This window comes from Petromyzon marinus, chromosome 42, assembly GCF_048934315.1.
Source record: "Petromyzon marinus isolate PM22_M1 ecotype Great Lakes invasive population chromosome 42, UKy_Petmar_22M1.pri1.0, whole genome shotgun sequence".
Lineage (NCBI taxonomy): Eukaryota > Metazoa > Chordata > Hyperoartia > Petromyzontiformes > Petromyzontidae > Petromyzon > Petromyzon marinus.
The window spans coordinates 8,093,840-8,111,152 of NC_133708.1; the positions used below are offsets into that span (position 1 = coordinate 8,093,840).

General features: G+C 44.7%; 1 protein-coding gene across 1 annotated transcript in view; it reads right to left on the reverse strand.

Annotated features, from left to right (window-relative positions):
* Positions 1–5,095: 5,095 nt before the first annotated feature.
* Positions 5,096–17,313, reverse strand: part of LOC116951192 (prominin-1-A-like) — a 41,078-nt gene continuing 28,860 nt past the window's right edge. Inside the window, exons 14-24 of the mRNA XM_032969671.2 lie at positions 16,494–16,578; positions 15,581–15,727; positions 14,543–14,614; positions 13,212–13,292; positions 12,111–12,164; positions 11,090–11,170; positions 10,474–10,542; positions 9,375–9,464; positions 8,745–8,860; positions 7,468–7,533; positions 5,096–5,543 (exon numbers count right to left, since the gene is read on the reverse strand). Of these exons, the coding sequence (XP_032825562.2) occupies positions 5,519–5,543; positions 7,468–7,533; positions 8,745–8,860; positions 9,375–9,464; positions 10,474–10,542; positions 11,090–11,170; positions 12,111–12,164; positions 13,212–13,292; positions 14,543–14,614; positions 15,581–15,727; positions 16,494–16,578 (886 nt within the window). The 3' untranslated portion in view covers positions 5,096–5,518. The remainder of the gene's footprint in view (positions 5,544–7,467; positions 7,534–8,744; positions 8,861–9,374; positions 9,465–10,473; positions 10,543–11,089; positions 11,171–12,110; positions 12,165–13,211; positions 13,293–14,542; positions 14,615–15,580; positions 15,728–16,493; positions 16,579–17,313) is intronic.

The window sequence follows — 17,313 nt, forward strand, 5'->3', positions numbered from 1 at the left end:
GTCTTTTGAAAAAAAATGTTTTTTGCGAGTACTGCCCCGTATAACACCGGGGTATGGACCATTTAAGAAAGGTTGTTTTGTGCCCGAGGCTTTTGTAAGTGATCTCATACCTGACCACAGGAAGGCGTAAACAATTACAAGTGTGATTTTTTTGACTTGCAGAAGTTCTCGACGTCACGTAATCCGTTGACCTTGCAAATGCACTAAACTAGATGGTCTATACATATATGACTGGAATCACTGTTTAAATAGGCCAATTGTAGGGCTTTGTTTTTGGATTACAGGTCTTTGGCAATCCACTGCTGGATGCAGGCCTGCACACTCCACATTAGGCATGGGGTTTGTTCTACCATACATCACCACGCTGGTCCATGGGGCGTTTAGGAGTCACCGTTGGGTGTGATGACGGTGCCGTTGCAATTGTGGCACCTAAACTCTGGAAATCGTTGCCCCTTCGAGGTCACCACTTCCGGGACACTTACAAATCTTCAAATGTCGACTAAAAATGTATCCGTTTAAAATTGCTTGCTCTCTTTAATTCTGTTCAAACGTCTTTCTCACTTCTGTCTTCCCTTGGTCGACGTTAAACTATCTTTCCGGCTTCCCACGCAGAGTGGCCATGACAGCGCTTGTTTAAGGGCGCTTTATACATTTTAGCTATTGTTATGAAGCTGGGGGGAGACGGGATATCGCTTGCCGCTGATGTTAACCTTCGGTGAGGATCAAATTTGCCGGGTTCATCGTGCAATCCACTAACCACTGCGCCACCGCTCCCCTCCCAGGATTCCACAATACGGCTTTCAACGAATAACGTCCTCACGCAGGTGTAGCCTGTCACTCCGAAGGCCTCAACTCCAGCCGGAAACGCACGATTGTCACTGCCACGAATTGTGGATTTCCCCGTGCATCCTGGGCTTCGTGAGAATCAACAATTCACGCTTAACATTGCCGCCCCACGTGCTTGCGGGTATTTTTTTTGTTTGTTTGTTTATGATTAAAGAGACGGTGACGCTTCATTCTTCGCGGCGTCTCGGCCCAATGGCTTCTCCCGTGGCTTTTTGCGCCGCAACCGCAGAGTCGGTCCAGTTTCAGTGCCTTTCCTTGAATTAAATTATCAGAAACGGCAGCCGCCCCGCGCGCCCCCGTTCTCCGTTGTCACGCAAGACACCCGCCACGCCGGTATCACAACGCGACGCGGCACCATTGCACAGCAATAATTGACAGCTGATCTGGATTATCGTCACCTCGGCAAATCACCGGGTGCGAGAATCGATGCAAAGTCAATAACTGGAAGGAAGAAAGATACCCTAACAACCTCAGAGGAGATCAATTTTTAGAACGAGCCATTGCGGTGGCAGCGTCCGCACTGGGGCAATCGATCACTTATCGAGCAAAGAAGCAGATGCTGTCACATAGCCGACGTGACGTATTGATGCCACGGAAACTGAAAACATTTTACAATGTTCCGTGGTTATAAGGTATTTATATAGATTTGTTTTCTTAAAGGTCATCGTTCTTTGGTTATTGTTTAATAGTAATAATTAGTCATTTACACTCCTTTGTAAACCTACTGAAGGATGAATGCATAAACAGGCCGTGTTGGTCATGGAAAGTTGTTTGGCCATACTTCACCACAACGGTCAGTGTCTGGTTTGTGAAGGGAGGGCTCAGGACTGGTTCAGATGCCACGAGGCACTGTGGAGTTATGAGCGGAAGTGCGTTTGCCACTTGTTTCAAAGGTTCGAAGTTTGGGTCCCACAGCCGCCCTGGTTAATGCTGTGAATGCATTCACTATTAATGCACATCGTTTGTGACATTGTTCGAAAAGAGTAGGCCACGTGTGCTGGGGTCACAGTCAGAGTTTGATACATGTCTTGCAAATTTATCAATTGGGAAAATGCGTAGCAGTATCACCTCTGCTGGTAGACTACACCCATCTGTGAAAACATATTCGTCATGATTGGCTGGCAATACAAGAATGGAACGAATACTAAGCATACTCATTGCTTTGATTTTATATTGTTAGCCATGGCTGGGCATCAGACTCAGGTTGCCAGCTTAACAGTGCAGCGTGCTAAACACAGTGCAAAAGTTCAACTTCACATCACCCAAATGCTCAAACAGCATCGATTAAGATCGTGGAACTCATCGCGGATGAATTTTGATAGTGTAATGCTCTTACCTTGAAAATGTCTCAAAAAGTACTTTGAAAATGACTGCATGTGCGCAAATATAATTGTTACTTAATTTGTGACAGTACGTACGTTCGTTTATCTAAATGCGTTTGTATATGTGTAGTGACACAGCGCCGATTGCTGTACAGCAGCGGCAACTGCAGATGGACACTTAGCACACACGCCGCTGAGCATATACACGGTGTGTGTGTGTGTGTGCCGGCAGCGTGGAGGAACTTGGGCAAGGGTCACGGTAGACCTCGTGGGGAGGCCCCTGGCGTGGCCAGTGCGGAGCCAGGCCGCGCCGAGGGGAATAAAAGCAGCGGAGAGCGGGGAGCTCCGGGCTGCCGATTCTGGGAGTGGACTCGTCTACGTCGTCGCCGCCTTCGCCCGACAGCGGTTGGCTGTCTCGGTCAACGCCATCGGTGCAACGTGGACGGGGTCGTGTCTGGGCCAGATCGTGCGGCAGCGTGGTCGTGAGAGAGAGGGGGTCCAGAGTTGGTGGCGTGAACACGATAACAATAAGAGGGAAGGACTTTGCCTCCTGCGACTAGCTCCTCTCCGACTGAGTGTGTGTGTGTGATGCACGCCGCCCGCACACACACACAAACCTCGAGCACTACATATGTACTACGACACTACATATGTACTAGCGGAGGGCTGAAGTTGTGGTTAACAAACTGCTCTATGAACCCGGTCATCAGAGTTCAATTCTGGGACAGGGGAATGATATCTAAACCGGTCTTTGTACCGACCTCCATTCTAGAGTCCACCCATCCTGACCAATGCGATGAAGTGTGGTCAAACAACCCCCATGGGCAACGCGGCATATGGAGACCTTCATCCGACAGCGGATTGGCAGAGGGCCGTGAATTATTATTCATCGTAACGTATCTAGCCGAGTTGGCAACGTGACCGAATCACCCAGATTAACCGTCAAATTATTTTGTTTTTCTCCTCCACCATCTCGTCCGACCTCGGAACGTGAGCAGGGGTTGAGGCGTGGCGAGCACCGCGGACGGAGCGACCGCCAGGGGAGGACCTGCCAGCAGCTGTCGCAGTGCTGGAGATGGAAGGTGTGGCGAGGAGAGTACGGGAGAAGCCCCCTCTTCTCAACTGACGGTCATTAAATTGCACCAAAACGGCCGTTAAGCGAGTGTAAGAAATGCATGCCCGAGGGCTTAACTCGTTCCGTTGGCTTCGAAAGTTTACCCCCTTTTTCACCCAAAAAACGTAATGTATAATATTTGAAGCAATGGATATGAGTACATGAAGATACTAACAGCACTATGAACACACATGCAAAGAAACATTGGTAAGCAATGCATTCACACATATTTACTGTAGCTACAACAGCCTGTCGTTAACAGGGGAATGGTCGGCTCTATGGAGGCCCGTAGTTAAGTGATTAGTCGTGAATGGGGGTGGTTGTTAATAGGGGTTCTACAATACTACACACTACACTGCTATACACTACACTGCTATACACTACACTACTATACACTATACTATTATACACTACACTGGACAGTACAATACTATACACTACACTCTAAACTACATTATACATTACTATACACTACACTGCTGTACACTACTATACGCTACACTAGACACTACAAAACTATACACTGCACTAAACACTACACTACTATACACTATACTACTATACACTACACTGCTATACACTACACATTGGGTTCTATGGATTAGTCGTTAATGGGAGTGGTCGTTAGAATCGGCCAAACATCCCCATTGCAAGATCCTCCAGAATATGAGTGTTGAGACTAAGTGAGGCTTTCCCCTGGCACATACAATTGACATAATCGATGTTATGATTTAGTTAAGAGTAAAATTGATTTCAATTCAAGATCTTTCTGAGGTTTCATGTGCGCTGTTTGGCTTCGTTGCAATCATGAAAGACAGTTCAGCACTGTGACTGACAGAATGACATTGGACTTTGAATATGTGTATACAATGTGTGTGCAAACAGGGGGGAGCGGTGGCGTAGCTGTTAGTGCGCTGCGCTTCGAACCAGGTGACCCGAGTTCGATTCCCGCTCACGGCCATCATAGGTGCTGCACGCTAACAGCACTTGCCCCAGCACTCTGTTACAGGCTATACGGGGGATCTTTATCTTTTACAATGTTTACCGTTCAGCTTGAGCACGTGACATGTGTAGTATACTACATGCTCCTGTTATTTAACTAACTTAACCCCCGTAATACGTTGTATTACGTGCTGGGGGGGGGAAAAAACAATAATCGTACATTTCATGAATTAAATCAGATAGGGAACCTTTTGACTACCGTTAACTCTCCGTTACCGGGGGGGGGGGGGGGGGAAGGGTTACGGATTAACCGTACTTGCAAAATAAACATAAAATGTGGCATTGCATGCTCTTTTGTGCTCATCACTGTGCGTACTCGTTTTGTCAATAAGGTGCTCCTCGTGGCTCGGTGAGCGATCGCAATGAGGAACAGCAGAAATTAGATGACACATTCTACGTGGATCCGTCTCACCCCCCCTCCTCCCCCCATTCGATCGCTCACTAGATGTGCGTTGCAAGTACTTCTGCCGAGTGCATTTTTCATCCCTTGGTCAAGTTTATAAATACTTTCCCACTTTTTGTTCGATGCGACCCCCGTAAACCATGCATCTTCAACGCAACACACTCAGCCTTTTTGTGGCCGCATCTCCAATGAAAAACAAGAGCGTCTGAGCTCAATGGGCCTTACCCAAAATAAACCGACCGAGTGGCTGAACAATAAATCTGTTTGCTGCTGCGTAGCCTGATTAGTATGAGTTTTGCATCATCCGTGTTTCTGTTTTATCCATTTCATGGCTCCCACGCATAACCCCAGATAGTCGAGAGGTTCGCTGTGTATATATTCCAAATTAGAATCTATACTGACATCACGCCATGTACGAACGTGTTTATTTGAAGAGTGCTGAAACGCCAGGTTTTGTTTTTTTTAAATAACGAATACTAAAATAAATAATGGTCATAAAGTTCTATATGACATGCGCACCGATTAAAACAAATCACACTCTCAAGAGCAAAAATTCAAGTAATTCGTGTTGCTGTTTGTAAGTGAAACACAACTGATTTCGAGTTTCAATCGCCGTGGATTTACGTAACGAAAATCAACTGAAGCGTTTAATCGGACACAACGTGTATATTATAAGCGTGAAATTAGTGCGTGATTTCCGAAACAAGCTTCGCAACTCCCTCAAATTTAAAATGTACATTGCCCAGGACATTATTTTCCTCTAACGAACGGTCGCTGCTCTTGGAAGGGCAATGACTTCCATGCTGGGTTTGAAACGGCGTTCTCTCAAATTCACGGTCCGTGTTCCGACTTGGCTCTACGACGCAAACAAAGGCAAGCGCACACACAAAAAAACACACGGTCCATTGCAATCCTTCACGTTCATGAGCACAGCATCGTACACAGCAAAACCAGCCCAATCTGGGGAAAAGAACCATTTCGGTTATTGGGGGGGGGGAGGGAGTGTCTGTAAAATAATAATGTAATAATTGTTGAATCATTATATCTTAATTACAGTTACACATAATGAACATCGAAGGCATGTTATCACCGTGTTCGCTAGTGCGTTGAATCGGTGTGCTGTTAAAGCGCGTTGCTTTGGGCTCGTGCGATAGTTTGCATCTTGGCTCGCAAAGCCATTGTCATCGTGTCTGTTGTAACACTTGGCTAAGTATTGACGGTTTATTATAAAAAAATGTAATCAATCTAAAAAAAAACTTTCGTGTAGTTTCAACCGATTCACCACCGCCACCTCGCACGAAGTCCAGAGGTGGAAGGCTGTGGTTAACCGCACGGCCGGTGAGATGTTTGTTAGGGGCTTGAACATTTTGTTTGGTTGCAAAAATAATTGTGACAAAATCATTTCGTGTTGGGGTTGGGGGGGGAGGGGGACCGAGAGAGCACAATCAGAGCACGTGGCATTCAGGGCGGCATGGGTTCACCGAATGTCATACAGTGGAAGGGTATACAGCCTTAGAATTGCTTCTGCACAAAAGCACGCCGGCCTTTATCCTACCCCTCAGAGCTGCATGAACAAAAAAGTGTTGGGAGTTTTTTCCGTGATTGGTGTTGTTTTTTTTCAATGTTTGCTTATTTTAAGTAGCCTCTGGGTTTAGCCCAAAATCTGGCTCACTTAAGTTCGCATTTTATTGTTTGTTTTCTTTAATAAAAACGATGTCACAATAAAAAAAAGATGTCAAATCATGTGAGCCATGTATAATAAAAAACAATCTTTAGCGCATCAGCCTATGCATGGGCTTTCGAGACCAATTTTCTCCAGCAGAATGTGTTTACACGAAGAAACCCTGGACCCGTTTGAACCGTGAAATGTTTTGTAAATCTTTCTGCAACTTTGGTAAAAACGAATTCAATGTCTGCAGAATGGACGAAGGTATTTCATTGAAGTGATTCTTTGTTTTGCATTCAACCTTTGGGACTCCGTGAAATAATGACGATCTTAACAGGACAATCTTATTATTTTATTTACAGAACCTTTTTTTGTTTTTTTATAAACCATATTCCACTGCAGTATTCTATTACATATACGCTTGTTATATAATGTATACAAGCTTTGGGCCAATTTTCACTTATCGCTGGGTTCACACTGACCCAAATCAGCATTCACTGGGAGACCACAAGTAAGGGGATAGTGCCACAGTATAATGGTTGGTGCATCGAACTTACAATCGACGATTCGATTTCCTGGCACGGCAGTTGAAATGATGGGGCAAGTTTCTTAAATCCCCCAAAACACCTGTCCGCCCAGCAGTGTGAACATGTCCCCCGAAGAAGGGAAATAATAAAATAATACACGTAAAACAATACAATTCTAACGACGTTTTCGATTGCAACACAAGCAATCATCATCTTTGGGTTTCACACCTGATGACGATTGCTTGTGTGAGAATTTTATTGTTTCATTTGTATTATTTTATTGTTTTCCCTTCTACGTGACTTTACCGAAAGAACCAATAATATGAATCCCTGCAGTCACGAAAGCTTTAAATCGAAACGTCCTCCCAAAGTTGAGTGAATCGTCAGATCGCGGTGTGGCGGGGTGATGCGAGGGTAACTCCTCCTCCGAGACGTCTGGGCTGCATGGAAGAGTAGGCCAAATACTCCCGAGAGTGGTGCCTCTCTAGAGCTACGTATAGTTGAGACTCATTTTCTAGCAGTGGCATGAGCAAGTCGTTTCAAGGCAGCACCTTGACGATAATATCGGTGAACAGAATCTTGCTTACCTTGGCAAAGCAAACTCATGAGGGTCTGGACTGTAGGCCTTGTTTATTTGAGATGAGTACATTGGACTGAAAGACAATGACAGCAAACGAATGAATCCGCTGTTTAGTAGCACGTGTAAAAAAACAATAATCCCATTTCCATTTGAAACCATAAGGAGAAGGCTAGGGGATGGAATGTGCCTGAGAGGATGTCAATCGTTGGGGTTTTCTCTGGCCGCTCTAGTTTCCTCCAGTGTCAAACCAAACACTCACGCGTGGGAGCTGGTCAAACATCCCAAATGCAGGACCCTCCTGTAAAAAAAGAGGGTCCTGAGATTGTGAGGCTTTCCCAAAAGAATAACTGGCGTTGTTATATTTAATGCCATTGTTGTATCTATTGTTACTTGCCATTGTTTTATATGTAGTTTTATCTATTGTTATATTTTATGCAATTGCCATATTTGAATGCTGCTGTGGTGTAATGGTTTGCATGTTGGACTAGAGGCCACTGTATTCTTGGTTCTTTCGGTAAAGTCACGTATTATTATCTTATTGTTTCCCTTCTACGTGGTTACTTTACCGAAAGAACCAAGGATATGAATCCCTGCAGTCACGAAAGCTTTAAATCAAAATTTAGAGGCCACTGGTTCGATCTCCTGGGGTGGCAGTTAACACAATGTGAAAGTTTCCTAAATCCCCTCCCACGACTGCCTCTGTACAACCAGCAGGATTAATGTTTTACACCACAGTTAGTCGATAGTAATTATGTATGTATGTTGAACGTCTTTCGCACCGTACATAGCCAACCATGCTAATCGGAGGTCCTATAGTCAGGTCACATGTGGTGGGGTGTAGTCAGGGAGCTCCCACCTATGGCCGCTGTGAAAGAGTAGACCAAATGCCCTCTAGAGCAGTGTTTCTATCCCTTTACTGCAGCCTTGGTTCTTAATCGTAAAAAAAAAAAACGTATGTTAATAAATACATAGGTTTGATGAAACAAAGTAGTTGTTCTTACGGGGCCCTGCATACATTGTTTTGATGATTTACCTTCTAAAAAAACCTGGCATGTCTCGCACCCCCAGAAAGTGTATCTCGCACTCCCAGGGGGTGCGTGCACCCCAGGTTAAGAAGAACCACTACCCTAGATAGAGAGTCCATCCAGAGCTCCCTCTAGTGTAGGCCCTTCCACCAGCAGTGTCGTGAGAAAGCAATTGCAGGGCTGCGCCTTGACGGTTTTAAAACTTTATACGTATTTCAAAAAAATGCGTTTATACACAGGTATTTTGTTGCTTACTTACCTCTCAAAGGCATCTTCTTTTTTCATTCGACGGAAGTACTTGGCCAATTTGACGGCGAAAATGAGACTGATGAACAAGAACACCAGGGCCCATCCCAGGCCAAACCAAATGCCATTCTGCAAGAGACAATCACTTCGAGTTTAATTTGCACGATCGTGTGATAAGAAGATTTATACGGTAATACTACTGCTATAATAAGTGAGCAGTTTCACTGAATGTCACATTTAAAAAAAGGTCAATTGTACACAGTGATGACAGTCTAATAAGGGGTGAGGCTAGGGTTTCCAGAATTTACCGGCACCAAAATTATTCTCTAAGAGTGTAAAAATAATAATGAGCAGACAACCGCCTCCTTCCCATTTCTGTACCGCTACATGAAAGTGTTCTTACACTTCCCATCAGGGCCCTCTGAGAGTGCATTATTTCAGCAGCATTGGTTGAACACAAGCAAACTCTGGACAGGTTGTGACATTCGATGTCTCATCGGCTGAGCGAGGCTCACTTGAGAATCAACGTTATGCGCCTGTGCGGCTGTATCCAAAAAAATATCGGACGAATCTTGCTGTTGGCTTCCAGAGTGTATGCAAAGGAGATGTCATCACACACACACAGTGGCAGTGCAGACCTTACCAGTGAATCAAGGACGCAGCTGCAGCCAATGATGTGTAATGAATCAACAAGATTTGCCACGGGCAGGCAACCCCCCATTTCCCACCGTATCTGCACAGACACAATTTAACACATGGGTGGAAAGCGTGCAAAATAACAATGATAATAATAACCATTACCTTGAGCCACTTCAAGAATTTAATGCCGCTCTGTGTAATATTCCAGTGTCAAAGTTAAACAATTGGTCTCCGAAATTCACACACCCCCTTCTTAAATAATATAAAAATACAGTATCGTGATGTTTATTGAAATATATTTAGTGCTTGAAATGTGCCGCTATGCCACACATGCACTTCTCAGAACACAAACATACAAACTGGGGAAACGCGGTTAACTTGGGCTGCAGGATAAATACGTCTCGTACTTCTCTCCAGTATATCCATTTCAACCACTGTATATATGTACCTATGTATACTGTAAACGAATATATACGTACGGTGCGAAAGAAGTTCAACATTCGCTCATAAACAATGAACCTTGTGACCTGAATCATTTCCAGCTACAGCAGTATGTATGTTGAACTTCTTTCTGACCATACGAACGTGCGGGGGAAGGACAATAAACTAAAAACAAACAAGCTAAAGACCAAACTAAACACACATCAGTGGCCGATGTACAATGTGTATCATTGTTGTTTTCATTTTCCCCTGAATTGTCACCACGAGAGATGAAGATTTCAAACGGATCTCTTGCAGTGCAGGCCCCTCGTGTTACAGGGACAGACCCACAGAAGTGGACATTGCAGAGCTGCCTCTGACTTGCCTTCAAGTGGCCTTCTGGCGCCAACACAGTCGAGGGGGAGCACTTCCCACTCGCTCTACATATGAGAGTTGAGGTTTGTCGCACGACCGTCAAACCGATATTTTAATTACCAGAGCTGGAATTAACCCAGGTTAAGTGCAGCCATTGGTGTCCAGGCTGAGATCATCAACTCAATACACGTGAAGCAATCATGGGCAACTGAAACCTGGATCCAAACTCAGGATTTCAGCGGTGGCAGTTCAGCACTCTTAACTCCGAGCCACCGGGCCACCCCTGAGATGTGTACGTGTGGCCTTACCATTCTTTTGATCCAGCCAATGTAGAAGTCAAAGTCCAATATGAGAAAGTCAATGTAGTTTGATATTTCCTGTCAAAGGAAAATGTAACAGAAGATATTTTTAGTTTACATGCAAAATAACCAAAATAAGTATCAAATAATTTCCGCATGAATATCTATTACTCTATTTTTATATATATAGTTGTTCAAATTAAGATGTTAAAGGGGTTACATGAAAAACCTCTCCGAGTCTCAAGACTCCTTTTTTCCTGGAGGGTCCTGCCTTGGAATTTTTGTCCAAATTCCCTGGCCTTTTTGGTGTCCACGTGGGAGGAAACCAGAGAACCCAGAGAAACCCCACAGAGCACTTGGGTGACACTGAGCACTGTCCTCTTCTGGCCACATCTTGCAGCCCCACACCTACGACACCTGTTAAGCCCCGGTGGGCACCCATCCAATACTAACCAGGGTAAAATTCTACTTTGCCTCTGTGGTCTCATTTTGGGTGACTTGACAATTGGGTGGATGTCAAAAGCGTGCCGTATAACACCGGTGCTGACAGTCAGCTTGGTGTTATTTTCCCCATCTCTCCATGGAACGCAGCATTCCAAATTTTCATGATTCATGATATACGTACAATACCGGTGACACCTGATGAAATGTTGGTCAGGACATTCTGCGCATTGTCCAGCTGATCGATCAGATCAGCACCCTTGCTCTGCAACGACACCACCATAAACACAATTCACGTAACTTCCTCTCACGATTAGAGCTTTACTGATACAGCAATTAATCGATTGAAATGCGGTATTAAGCTCACGATGCACACACTCAATCGTGGGCTTAAGAATGGATGTGTTTTTTTTTCTTTCAAATCCTATATATTGTATGTCATGGGTTGACATGATAGCCACAAGATTCCTAAGTATGATGAGCACCAGAACATTAAATTTTGATTTAAAGCTTTCGTGACTGCAGTGATTCATATTCTTGGTTCTTTCGGTAAAGTCACGTTGAAGGTAAACAATAAAATAATAAAATATACATTCTCAAATGAGCACATCAATGACTCGCGCATCCCGATGGGCATGGGCGCAGCCCCGCAACTGTTTGCTCGCACCACTGCCGGCAGAACGGGTTCCACTCGAGGGATCTCTGGAGAGCCTCACTACTGCAAAAATTAAGGGAAATACAACCTAAGCAATATTTACCTGCTCATTATGAAGATTTTAAACTCCATAAACACCCCTCCTCTTCCTCACCCCATCACCCCCCACCTATATACATCTGGCAGGTCACCCACATTGGGTCAAGCTCGCCTGACTGCTGATGATATAATGATTGTCGAAACTGCTCCAAAGTTTGCTCCTAGGAGGCAATGTGGCTGAAGGGATGTGTAAAAAAATACACTAAATTTGTATATATGGATCGAAAGAGTATTGTCTGATAACACTATGTAACACATTTTTGGTTCCTGGGTACCAAGTGTTCTTTTTTATTGCTTATGCTTAAAAAGTATAGAAAGATGGCTATTATTTCCCACAAACTTTGCTTTTGTGCCATAAAGGGTAAAACTTATTCTTATTTTTTCAAACCTTGATACTTGCAAAAAAGGTCCCATTTTAATATATCGTTCGCAAGGGAGATAACGTTCTTACGGATATATTGAAAGTATCCTCCTTAAGAAGGACCATGCTTGCTTTCATCAAATCCTACAAAACAAAAGATGCACAAGATGCATATTAGTCACACAGTGTCAACAGGCGTACTTATCGATCAGCACCTATTCTCAAATAATCACGATAATATTGCATGGGTACTCATCGTCGATATCGGCAAGTCTGGAATAGAACGTGGCAGTGAAGTGTTGTAGGTGCAATCAAGAAGCGGTAGTAGTGATGGGCGGGCCGCGTGTGTGGTGGGCACGATGGAGCAGGGCAGGTTACTGAAGGGGTGCCCGGGGGTTGGCGACCAGAGGGCAGAGTGGGCCAGCACCAGGCCAGTACTGGTTCAGATACCACAAGCCAATGATTTTAGCGATGGCCGGGAATCGAACTCGGCTCGCCGGATTCCTAGAGGAGTGCACTCTATACGTTGCGACACCGCTCCTCCCAGCCAAGTTCCAGTTGGTGAGTTCAGATTGTCAAGTTTATTTTATTTAACTCCAGAGACCAGGATAGAGTGCATACATTTCAACCCCTAATCAGTGCCTACCTTATTACAGACCAATTCAGACCTTATTGGTAACCCCGTGCCCTTATAAATCTCAACGTTCATCCTACAAAGTCTCATCACAAGGGAGGAACACAAACAAATCGACACATTTATTTTGGACGTATTGAAACGGCTGTACGCCGTATGGACCTGCAAATTCAATTTCCCTGCACAAAAATACGGGTAAACCGTATGGGTTGACAGCTATGAGAGTGTGATTTCTAACAGTGACCTGGGGCGATGGTTGCTCGGTTCTGTACCAATTTGAAGGTATTTTTTTTTTACTCCGAGACTCAACGGCTTGCGAATGGTGATCGTAATCATCCGCTGTCGAGCAGTTATTACACAGACCGCGGTATTGACCAGGGCGGACGCTGGAATTCGAACCTCTGCAACAGGCGGCGAGCTCTTTACCGCTGGGCCGCGTCGCCGGCCCACAGTCGTCGCTCAACAGGGGGCCGAAAATGTTTTGCGACGACCGTGCAAGAGTAAATTAAGAGCAATCGTGAAGCTGGCAGCTAGCAGCAAGCGTTAGGAAGACTGACCAATTCCTGAGTAGGCATGTCGCTGTCGATGGCCTCGAGCTGGCTGGCAATTCCGATCAACGTAGAGTCATTCAGATTTTGCTGGAAATGCGTGAAAAACAAAATATTACATTTCTCAAGGAAAATGCAGTTAAACACGAACAGAGTTGCACTTGTCAAAAATGCAATGGAACCTATTCGACAAAGTCGTTCTCAACCTTTACTTGCACCCTTGCACCCCTTTGGTTCTCAATCATTAAAACAAGTATAATGTTAATAAATACATAGGGTTTGATGAAACAAAGTAGTTGTACTTACATGCCCATGCTTCATTTGTTTTGATGATTTACCCTCTAAATCTGGCCGGAAAGAGCATCTCGCACCGCTAGGGCGTGCAGCGTGCACCCCAGGTTAAGAACCATTGTGTTAGACGAAGACGTCACAGTTATTTAAAATCAATTAATCGATCAACGCTCATTTGTTTCTCGGAGAGTCGCATTTGTTTGTGCCAGTGACCCAGCTGGTTTGCAAGGGAAATCCGTGGTGCACCAGCGCGGCACAAGGGCAACATCAACAACATCAGAGTGATGCAACGAGATCACACGCAACGAGTCTTGCCAATCAGTGATGTTGAATAAATAAATGAATAGCAAGATGAAGGTGCAGCCCTGCAATGGCCCGCTCACACCACTGCTGGCGGAAGGGCCTTCCACTGTTCGATATTTTGCCTACTCTTCCGCGCCAAACAAAGGTGTCAGAAGAGGTGGACGTAACCACACTTTACCCCAACGACACGCGACCTACGTACCGGTCCAAGAACTGCACCGTAGCCGTTTACACTGCTGGCCGGACAGAGGGTGGGGAGCATTGAGACACTTGGATCGTTGATTCAACTGCTACGCAGCTGATTCAACTGCCGCGCCGTTGATTCAACTTCCGCCCAGTTTACTCAACTGCCGCGCCATTGATCCGACTGCTACGCCGTTTACTCAACAGCCGCGTCATTGATTCAACTGCCACGCAGTTGATTTAAACTGCCGCGCCGTTGATTCAACTGCTGCGACGTTGAATCAACAGCCACACCATTGATTCAACTGCCGCGCAGTTGAATCAACTGCCGCGCAGTTGATTCAACTGCCGCGCAGTTGATTTAAACTGCTGCGCCATTGATTCAACTGCCGCGCCGTTGAATCAACAGCCACGCCATTGATTCAACTGCCGTGCAGGGAGATCAAATGGAACCGGCGACCCCTGAAAAGGATGCCCACTACCGTGCTAACCATTACACCACGGCATAATTATTCTTGTTACGAGGCACAATTGTTTTATTTGCATATGCAAGGCAAACTTACCCCGCTCGATGCGAGATTTCTCAGCTCGGATGCATATCTGGTCAGGTTTGTATTTACGAGTCCTTTGTCAATCTAGAGGTTAAACAACGCCGGCACACAGGACACAATGTGTCATGAAATCAAAACAGTGCATTTGACAGTCATGCCATCACTATAGTGCAAGGCAATCACCAATCCACTACGTTTCACGGATTTTGTAGTGTTTCAGTCGGGGGGGTGGGGGTTATGTTCCAATGTCGTTTCCCAGATGAGTTATTTGCAGGTAACTTTTTCAAATTTGGACCATGACGGTGGCTCACATGGCCTAGAATTGTTAGAAAAACGTTATGAGTTCTTTAACATCCACCTTGAAGCAAACAGCACATTTTTTTAGGGTGGCGGGGGATGAGGGGGTTAATACTGTGCTCATTGTAGTATGTGTATGTTTTTCTTTACATGTGGAGACACATTATTGTTAGAGATGTTAACTAGCTCTCCTGGTATACAGGAGGTCGTGGGTTCCATCCCGGCCCTGACACCTGTGTATTTGGAGTTTGCACGGTCTCTCTACCTGTGGTCACGTGAATTTTTCTCCGTGTCCTTCAGTTTTTCCCTCCACATTCAAAACATCTGTTTAGAGTATTTGGCTGCTATAAATTCCCACGTGATGAGCCACTTCCTTGACCTATCATTTGTGGCTAGGTTGCTTCTGAAAAAGAGCTATATATAGCTCAGTAGGCCTTACCTGGTAAAATTTAAATACATATTTTTATACTCTTGTGTTGGTATCGCCAGAGTGTTGACACTGGCTGTGGCGTGCACTGCTTGTGGGACAATTCCGTGTGAGCGCTGGGCTTCCTACCGAGAACCGTCGCCATCACAGTCTCTGTAACGACACCAGGCGTTTCTACCCATGTCGTAGATTTATCCCCGTATAGATTTTTTTTTTTTCAAAACAACGCAAAAGGTTGGTTGTTGGTCTCACTTTCCGGTGTGAGAATTCGGAAATAACAGCGTTTGTTATTTTTACGAGCAACAATTAGCAAACATTTTGCTCACCTGTTCCAAAAATTCGCGATAGGGAATTGATTCCACCCTGGATTGGCCAAAATCACGTATTATGTCTTTCCCTGCTGAATCCAGAAGGTTAACGCTTGACAAATCCACACGGATCCCACTGATATCATCCTTGATCTTTTGTACGTACTGCAAGCGCACACAAACACACACACGCGCACTGGTGTATTAGCGTACTGCAAACACATGAAGAGACAAAGATCCCACGTATAGCCTTAACAGACTGTTGGGGCAAGTGCTGTTAGCGAGCACCTATGAAGGCCGGCACGGTACACGAGGGGGTGGGTGGCCAGCACCACACCCGACCACCCTTGTAGCAATGTTTACACACTGCATCAGGTACTCATTTTGAAGCTGAATCGACCTAGGGGAGGCTCAGTATTGGTTCAAATAATAGTCACTGGTGTTGGCCACGACCGAGAATCAAACTTGGCTCGCCGGGTTCGTAGCGCAGTGCACTAATCGCCAAACTCCCGCTCCCCACAACAACAACAACAAAACTACACACCATAAGGGAAAAGGAACAGGGAGGAAACTGCACTGCAAAGACAGAAACACAAATACCCTTGAGTGTTAGAAGACACAACTGATTTGCTGATCAGTTATGCCCAGAAGTTGCATGGAATTTTAAAACGATGATACAGCATATCCGAACATGTCACGCTGATAATAGGGTTTTTCCCCTTTTTTCTGGCAACAAAACTGAACCCTTTTTACAAGGAATCATGTTTGCATTGACCACAATACTTGTGGTCAAAATGATAATATATGCATTGTCCTTGAAACTGATTGGTCCACACCAGAGATGGCTTTCTTTTGAGCCTCATCTCAATTGGTGCTAGACCAGAAGACGCCAACTCATTCCAGCGCGGAGAGACACATCGACTTTGAATACCTCTTTAATATCAATCAAGTCATCCAGGTTCTGAAATTGTTCCATTTTCAATGTGGAGTAGATTGCAGTGTCACGTTTGCAGTCCCTGTTTAAAAATGAAATAAAAACACGTATACAATGCTTCAACAGGGGAATGTTTGACTAATAAGGGAAAATGACAACCATAAACCATTGACGATGGTTTACAGATTAACACTTAACACATAAATAATTGTACATTCCAGGTTAGCTATCTTTGTGCGTAGTTTATTTTCAAGGTGAAAGCCAAGAATATATGATAGGCAATGCCGTTGTGGACACCACACCACAATATTATTCTGAAACAATATTAACGTATGAAGTTTATGCAAAGAGTAAGAAAAAACCCATCTCCTTGTTGGCGTGAATGGCACGCCATCGTGGTGTACAGGATTGCGAACGAGGGGAGGTTTTAGCCAAGTGACTCCTAAAATCCGTGAGAAATATATCAATTGTTTTGGAGGTTTTTTTTCCCCCTGAGTGGAATTTGTTTTGTGGACCGCAGAGAGGGGGAGGGGGGGGGTGTCACTGAATTTTTGGATTTTTCAATTAAAAGAGAGCGGATTAGTTAGCGTTTCTCTTTGTAAAACATTACAGCCCCTTACCATTACACTGCTCGATGATGGCCCAGAGCCCAATTCAACAACAACAAAAAAAACATCAGTCACCGACTCAGAAACATCAGAATATATGATACAACTAAGTGTTGAAAAGTGAAGAATATATCTCCGTGTGAAACACCGATTTGCATAGGAAACATGAGAATGAAAATACTATCTTTGGGGAGTTTGTAAGCGCACAT